A 9,059-nucleotide genomic window follows, 5' to 3' on the forward strand; every position below is an offset into this window, starting at 1 on the left:
TATATATATATATATATATATATATATATATATATATATATGTATATATATACAATCAGAAAATGTGATAGCATATATAATGTCTATACTTGTACATATAAAACAATGCAAACTTACAAATTGACTTCGAACATCAGCAGACTGTGACAGATTCGCATCAAAATCCTCTAATTCCCTGTTATTTTCCAGTGGAAATTCTGGTAAAAGATTCTGCTCTTCCTGCGGCAGTGGCCTGCCATGACCTTGCAAACTGATCAGATGATTCAATTTTGATTCCATCTGTTTATAATACTTTAGGAACTGTCCCACAGTCATCGGTTCTGAAGTAGATGTACATATTTTTATCAACAAATGCGAGGTGGATATTTATTTATGGATATTATTTGTATTTTATTTTACCGAGTATTTTTATATAATCATAGACAATATAAAATATGTAAAATTGAACCCATATGGCGATCAAAAGGGGATATCGGAAGTTATTCGTGTACCAGAGAACAAAAAAGGTATACATTAATGACGATATAATGTAGCTATCGGTTGAATTAATTAAATGTTCGAAAAGTATTTTTGTTCATTTCTTTTTTATATTTTCAAATACATATGAAAAATGAAACTCTACTGTAAGACTCATTGGTATGTTTTGATTAGTATCGATATACTTAAAATAAGATAAAACAATTGTGTCAACTTAATTCTTTTCCATTCTTTTTTAATTCCTTTCAATCTTATTTCATTTGTTGGGATAAGAAGTAGATGTTGAATGAAACCATATCATATATATATAAAAAATATACTGGAAAAATCATAATAAAAATAACATTTTCGAACAAATATGCTGTCATAATTTAACCGGTAGCTATACATTGTCTTGCTTAATTTATATATTTCTTGTTCTCCGGTGCACAAAGAATCTTGAATAAAACTTTATGCATATGGAAAGTTTCCATTATGGGAAGTTTTATAGCCTTATTCATGACTACAAAACTATTCGATAAAATAAAAATCAAATTGACGTGAAATTATCGTGATTATAATAACATATTAAAATGAAATAGCAATAGTAAATTACAGTTTCCCCTTAACGATTCCATTACATTTATTTAGATATAATACAAATATGAATATTTTATAATTGCAGACGTTTTCATTAAAACTGTTTAGCACTGCCAGGGTCAGATTATACATAAATATTATTCTATTAAAATAGCAATACCTGACTGAGTATTCCTCTTGGTGGTAGCTGGACCGCGCTCTCCTCTTTGCAAACCATGTGCACGATCATTTTCTGAACTTACAGTCGAGTCCATTGATTCGTTCGTCTTGGTTCGACAACTTTCGTTCGTTTGTGTGGTATCCGTATCATCTCCGCTTTCCCATACATTTGTTGCAGCTGAATTTTGATCATCTGTAAATAAATAAAAATAATATGACTATACCCTTATTATTGCAACATTAGAGCTGTAAATGTTTGAAATAACTAGGAAAGGGATTTAAAACTTATCAATTTTCTAATTTTTTGTTTAAATAATTTGGTATTGTGAAAAAAGGTGAAAAGTTACATTAATAAAAACTGTCAAAGACACTATTTCAACATCACTATTTTATCACAATTGGGACAAAAACATTGTTTAAAAAATTTTTTTAAATGTGAACTACATATTTTTTGAACCCTGGAAAAAACAGTAACGTTTTTGTTTTTTTTCATATATTACTCCTGAGATTATAAAAAACATATAAAAAAAAACCATGTAAAATAATAAAAAATTGAAATAAATAAATGTTTTCAAATGTTAATTTTTTTAAAATCTGTGGAGTAAAAAAAACATTGTTTGTCAGGTTCCAAAGTGATGTAGTTCAAATTTCACGTCTATCCGGTAAAAACTTAAACGTAGGAAGCTTTGGCTATCGACTGATAAAAAATGGTTAAATGGTAGCACATCTCGACATTGTACTTATGAATCAGGCAAAAAAATTTTTTTTAATTACTTTCTTTTATTACCCATAATTATGTGAGGTAACTTTGAATTATATATTATACGAACAGTTTTCATTTTTATTTTATCACGCTATCCTATCCTTTTAATTTACCCATTTCATTTGAAGTGCCGACGGAAACGATTACTGACATAATAATTAATATTACCTGTTCTACGTTTTTTCATGGGCACTGATGATCCCTCACCTGTCGAAATATATTTCTGTGCTGGGGGCTTAACTGTAACATTATTTATAAAAATGTAATTTTTATAATTTCGTACCCTCACCTAAAAATACTTTTTATTTTGAATAACATGTGAGATTTTATGTTTTTATAATGTAATTGATATATTTCATACTTACGAACAGACTTTACCGCCTTACTGCTCGTTACCGCTCCCACATGGCACGTTAAGTCGCAGTCCATACGTCCAGATGCAGGCAACTTACTCTTTGTTTGTTTTTGAGCATATGACAATTCCTTCTCAAACACCGAATTTGAATTATTTTTGGAACCTTTGTTCGCCTCATTTAGTTCTATCAAATTGTCAACAAAAATATATACGAACATGAAGTACCACATATGTAATATGTAGGCAGAAAGAAGGGAAATTAATTCAAAATGTACTATTATATTATTATCTAGAATTATTTGTATTGTAAATTGTAAATATTCCTGTCAACATTACTTGCTTCTTCTTCTTTCTTTTCTTTTTCTTCTTTTTCTTCTTCTGACGCACTTGTCTTTTCTTCTTCTTCTTCTTCTGACGCACTTTCCAAATGTGGAGGCTTTCTACCAACACGTTTGTTCATCGTTCCAGATAGTGCTTTGGAACATGTTTCATCGGTATCTTCATTCGTCGAAGCTTGCATACAATGCTCTTCAACTTTATTAGCTACTTCAAATGTTTCTGTAAATATATAAGGGTATATTAGTTTACAAATTCTTTTACAAAGTATTATCTGTGTAAATAGTTTAATAAAAGTATACCGACCGAATGGTCCCAGCAATTTATGATATTTATAATCTTGCCACTCGCCGTCTGGTTCGAGTAAATGCATCTTTTGTTTCGTAAATTTCTTTTTCTTCGGAGGCCAGCAAACGGACTTAGAATTAGATTTAACCCAATTTTCAGGAACAAGGTTACAAAATTCATCGAAAAAGACGACAAAATACTGCACCATCTACGAAAAAATGGGTTCCATATATATATATATATATATATATATATATATATAATTAATGGTGCAAAAGCGGTATTGCGTATTGGGTTTCTTCAAACGTTACTAATAAAAGTTTGCGGCTTATTTGTTCCGCAGGCCATATTTGTGGTGGTGACAGATTTTTTATTTTATAAATGTGCATTTTGCTCGATGAACATGGATAGTTTTGAATATCCTCTTTATTTAAAAATTCACAACCAATAACTATAATAACATTTCCCCGGAATGCAATATGATTGATGAAGATGATAGTTCCATCAGTCAGTAAGCAGCAATTATCTGGCCTTTTGTTTGACACTTCGAAAGTTTTGAATTGTAAAACTCGATGCTCGCTGTGACAATCCATAGGAAGTTTCGACCTAAGTGGTCTCTTTACTAGAGGATACTTAATATTCGTGGTTTCTATCATTTGCATAGATTTATCTTGACCATTTTTTTCCGATAATCGCCGATGAATTTGTTGCAATGGATTCGCGTGTTTTCGTAGCAGATGTTTCAAAATTTGCATATAATTTTTAAAATCGAAAGCACTAAAGCCGTCTAGTGGGCCAAATGTCTTTACAGCTTCATTCAAATGGATCAAATTATGTACGTTACTCGTGACATACTGTTCTCCGTAAAGGATTTTAAATTGTTGTACAAAGTAAACCAACAGTTCTTTGGCATAGTTATTGTTGACATAGCAATCACGTGGATCGCACAGTATCCGCATCGCGCAACTTAGGACATTGAAATGGATTATATACTTTTTAGGAAGAATTGGTTGTAGCAAAATCGGTCCCAAGTAAAGTAAAAAAGTTCGGAATTCAGTGGCTTTCCAGCGATGCAATTCCTGCAATCCTCGAGGTTTCCTATTGAATTCCTTGGGCATCCATTGTGCACAAGTTATTAACGCATCAGATAATTTGTGTACAGTCTCGGCACTCAATGTTGGAATTTTACGACGATCCAACCATATTGTTAACAATGTCTTCATAACTCCCAAGCACACTAAATGCATATAGTCGAGCGGAAATTGAGTTATCATATCTATAAGTAATGACTCAAATGGTGAGGTACCTGTATGATGCTCTTCATTTGTTCTGTTCCTAAAACTTTCATTTGTACGTAGAGGTGCTGATTCAGAAAGAAAGACCATTCGATTCATAAAATCTCCTTTTTCGATACAAAATCCGCAGCTGAAGTACCCATTAAATTGTTTTGTACATTTTACAAACGACCTCGCAGGACTGTCACAAATTATGCACCTTATTGTTACAATAAATCTCTTCGAATCCACGACAAATCCTTCATTGTTTAATCTCTTATACTCATTTATAAAAGGCGTTAGATAGTCGTCAAGTGAATGTGGTTTTTGAACGCCATAATATACTCCAATAACAAACGGGGTCTTAAAAGAGTCGTGAATAATTTTTCCCAAAATTGGCCACAAACTTGCACCAGAGGATTTCGCTATGGGTAGACCATCGATATTTAAATCGATTTTAATTTCCGTCCCAGCAATGCAAAATGTTTTTTCACGCAAGTGTTCTTCGAGAGCTGTTTGTAATCCATAATGAAGGTATTCTCCAGGTGGACATTGAGTAATTTGACAACTAGAAGTACGCGGTGTTTTTAATAGAGTACGAGCGTCTTCTGGCAAGTTTTCGTGTCCCGCTTTTCTCAAAAGTTTTAAGAGGCGGTTCAAATGAGCATGTTTTATTTGAGTATCCAAAGCGAACGATGTTAATTCCTGTTTAAAATCGAAGGTTTCAGGAATAATTGCTGGATCATTCTCTTGAATTTCCTCATCCGAGTCACTGTTGCAACCTATATCTTCCGGCACGATAATTTGTGCAATGCAGTTTTCCACAGCTGTTTCAATGTTCTGAATATCAATAAGATTTTCTTGATAGGTATTTGCAGTATTAATTCTGAATTGGCGGTAATTTTCAGCCTCTCTACACTCCGCTTCAGTTGTAGAAATAAAGATGTCCTCGTGTATCTCGTGTTCAACATTAGCCGTAAGCCCACGTACATTAATATCATTATCGATCGAAGACGAACTATCTACAAGTATCATATCTTTTTGCCGTTGTTCAGCGAGCCGGCGATAAACTTGACGTTTCGACAAGTCGCCGTATCTTTTCCGCTTTGGCATGCTTCTAAGTTAAAAAACAATAGTTACAGTAGCAATTTATTGAAAGCAACAAATTGAAGATGAAGAATAGAATATGTTCATTATATATATATACATATATATATAAATTTTGTTCGGTATTAAATTTCTCAGTAGCAATACAAACTTTTTTAAATAAAGTATTATACATTTTTATTACCTTTTCCCGGTTGAAACGTATAGAAATGTTACGAAAAACTTTGATATTGATTATGTATAATAAGCTTACGGGAGTTTATGCAGAAATGATTCATATAAAGATTCACATCAAAAATTCATATAAATTAAATACACTTCAGATTTTTTATTCAGGATTTTAAAAATTCGAAATTTAAACTGTTGGGTGTGAACTCAATTATGGAAAAACGCCTTTTGCGGTTTTGTTACGAAAAATGTAAATGAAACAGTTTTGCTAAAATGTTAACTTTCCCGATTTCTCTGTATTTTGGACCAAACTATGAATGTTTGTTCACATGGTACGAAAGTCATTTGAAAGTATATTTTGAACACGAAAACTTCTAGTGGCTCGATAAATATATATTCAAAACATTCAAAAATAAATGTTTTAGTAATATTGCTTATACAAAGAAATTTACAAAAAATTCATTTTTTTTCATAAAATGTGGTCAAATTTTCACATTACACTTCCCTTAGGCAGGAAATCATGTAAAATGTGAAAATTTGAACACATCTCATGAAAAAAATTCTGGCCTTAATGTGATTTTATTACAATGAATTGGTTTAAAATGAATTGAAGATCAATATATTGTATTGGGACAAATGGTAACAAGTTCATGTTTTAAATACTTCTTTTAATTTATTATTTTAAAAATTTTCAGTTAAATAATTCTCTCATATTTTGCAAAACAATTGTTGGGAATCTTCTTGTTATATATTCAATATTAAATCCTGAAGTTAATTCAGATTCTCCTTTTGATAAATGAAATAGTGTGTAACGTAATACCGATTAAATTCCTATTTAAAAAATTAACCTTAAAGGTTAAACAAATATAATATTTCAACAATAACTTTTATATAAATTTAAATGTGATCTTTTTGTGAAATCTAAATCTCTCTGTGAAATGAAATAAAGTTTAATACAATAAACTAAAATGTTGTATTTCTAAGATCATTTTTATCAAGTAAAACAATGTCTACATTTACATTAATTTTATTATAAAGTAAATATTTTACAAATGTAAAAAGTTAAGTTTAATATTCCTTTTGCATAAGAGATTATTAAAAATAATAAAATAAATTTGTAACTTTGAAAATGAGTGTGAAAATGAAATGAGTTATTTACAATTAATATCACAATATACTGTAAATGTACAATTACAAATGAAATATTATTCGATTTTTATTAAATCCTTTCAAAATAAATTAAATTTCAATACTATTTATATCATTTCTTACTTATTATTAATAATATTGAATTTATTAAATGTTATTTAATTTTATTAAACTTTATTTTAGTTTACAAAAAGTTTAGATTTATTCTAAACATTTTTAGACATGCAATGCGTAAATAATCAAAGATATTAAAGAACAGGATTACAAGAAATTTGAAAAATATCCTTACCGTGTAGCACGTCGATGTTCGATTAACTGATTTAAACTGATGGAAACAACAGAACCTGTAAGAAAGAGACATAATAATTAATATCACAATATTCTATAAATGCACAATTAAAAATGAAATGTTATTCGATTTTTATTATATCCTTTTAAATTAAATTAAATTTCAGTATTATTTATTTCATTTCTTACATATTAATAATATTGAATTTATTATTAAATGTTATTTAATTTTATTAAACTTTATTTTTTTTACAAGTTTATATTTATTACAAACATTTTTAGGCATGCAATACGCAAATAATCAAAGATATTAAAAAAACAGGATTACAAGAAATTTGAAAATGTCCTTACCGTGTAGCAGGTTGTAACACGTTGAGGTCCGATTAGCTAATGGAACTGGTGAAAACTATCAGAGCCTGTAAGAAAGAGACAGAAAGAAAGATAATAATTAAAAGACAGATACGGAGAAACAGAGGCTGCGTTTGATTTGGCTGTTTACATGCTGTAAGCCATGGAGGTAAGAATAACAGGAGGGAGCGTAAACCAAGCTTTTAGGCGAGAGGTATGAATAAGCCAGAGAAGTGAAAGGAAATCATAAGCGGCCGTCTTGGTAGTACATAACTTATCCTTCTTTTTCTTAATTTGGTAGAAGAAGAATTAAGTTATGTATTATCAAGATGGCCAGAATACGATTTCCTCTCACGTCTCCGGCTTCATACTCCGCAGTTTACGCTCCCTCCTGTTATTCTTACCTCCATGCTGTAAGCTTTATTCTATCTTCCTTCTGCATATAGTGAGCGATAAAGATATAATGAAGCTTACACCGCGTGAGCGCCCAAAACGAACGCAGCCAAAGAGAAAGACAGGTAAAGAAAAAGAAAGAAAGAAAAGCACAAAGAGAAAAAAGACAAACAGATAAAGAGGCAGGTAGAGAAAAAAGAAAGAAACAGAGAAGAGGCAGACAAAAAAAACAGAGAAAGCTTCCTAAGGGCCAATTTCTTCATCGTTGGATAACTCTATCCTTCGGTTAACCTCACTCTTCATCTCTTTCTAACTGCCTCCTTAGAAAAAGATGAAGAGTGAGGTTAACCGAAGGATAGAGTTATCCGACGGTGAAGAAATTGGCCATAAGAAGCAGTGTTCGTGTATGTATGTATGTACACTGATGGCACACTAAAGGCCAGCGGCGGCAAACTAGTGGCGGCCGATTGTGATGCAATCGACAAAAATAATCGGAACGAAACACGTTCGATGTTGGATCCGAACGCGTTCGCATCCAACGTCGAATGTGGTTGTTAGCACTAAATAGCGTCCGAACACACAGTCCACGGAACACACGGAATATACGCACCTTGATCTCGATCGTTCGAAGTACGGAATTAGCGCTGCCCGTCACTGCCCGTGCACCGTCGCCTAGTGCTGCTTCACAATCCGTTGCCATGGTAACGACAAACAGGCACACTGCACATGCGCAGATTCTAACAACGCTTCGCGAAAACAACAATTCGAAAAGAATTCTTTACGGCTACGATAAAACATTTCTTGAAGAATTCTGTATCGATATTTCTTTTGAAGTCTTACAGAACATATATTTTTCGATCATTTTAATCTTGAGAAACAAATTCTTATGAAGTTCTTTTTGAACAGACATCCTGAAGTCTACAAGAATTCAAACACGCGAATTCTTATAGAATTAAATTCGATTACTTGAATTCTTATGAAGTTCTTTTTGCACAGACATCCTGAAGTCTACAAGAATTCGAACACGCGAATTCTTATAGAATTAAATTCGATTACTTGTGCTATCTAATTCTAAAAAATGAATAGTAATACTTTTACAATCCATATACATTTATTAATAACGAAAAGAATTTAGACACTTATTATGAAAGAAAAGATTCAGTAGAATTAACCAAAGTATAATTACAATACAATAGAAGGAAAATCATTATATCTACGTGTGTATATATTTGAAGTGTGTGAAAGGCGCGGGTTTTACAATGGTACGAAGGTCATTGAGCAGGATTTTGAGGGAAAAGAATCTAAATTAACTTGACAACCTGCTTGGGTTATTACAGAATCGTTATTATTGAATTTACATGGAAAGAAAGAAGAG

General features: G+C 31.4%; 1 protein-coding gene across 5 annotated transcripts in view; it reads right to left on the minus strand.

Annotated features, from left to right (window-relative positions):
- Positions 1–8,743, minus strand: part of LOC112462375 (DNA ligase 1-like) — a 9,319-nt gene extending 576 nt beyond the window's left edge. Inside the window, exons 1-9 of one of the 5 annotated variants that reach the window (XM_025028109.1) lie at positions 8,295–8,743; positions 7,295–7,359; positions 6,945–6,999; positions 2,976–3,165; positions 2,670–2,891; positions 2,344–2,517; positions 2,147–2,218; positions 1,217–1,408; positions 118–320 (exon numbers count right to left, since the gene is read on the minus strand). In XM_025028109.1, coding sequence (XP_024883877.1) covers positions 118–320; positions 1,217–1,408; positions 2,147–2,218; positions 2,344–2,517; positions 2,670–2,891; positions 2,976–3,165 — 1,053 coding nt within the window. In that variant the 5' untranslated portion in view covers positions 6,945–6,999; positions 7,295–7,359; positions 8,295–8,743. The other 4 variants (XM_025028106.1, XM_025028104.1, XM_025028107.1 and 1 more) reach the window with 4 other exon arrangements.
- Positions 8,744–9,059: the final 316 nt, after the last annotated feature.

The sequence above is a fragment of the Temnothorax curvispinosus genome, unplaced genomic scaffold (assembly GCF_003070985.1).
Source record: "Temnothorax curvispinosus isolate PA1 unplaced genomic scaffold, ASM307098v1 QBEX01012332.1, whole genome shotgun sequence".
NCBI lineage: Eukaryota > Metazoa > Arthropoda > Insecta > Hymenoptera > Formicidae > Temnothorax > Temnothorax curvispinosus.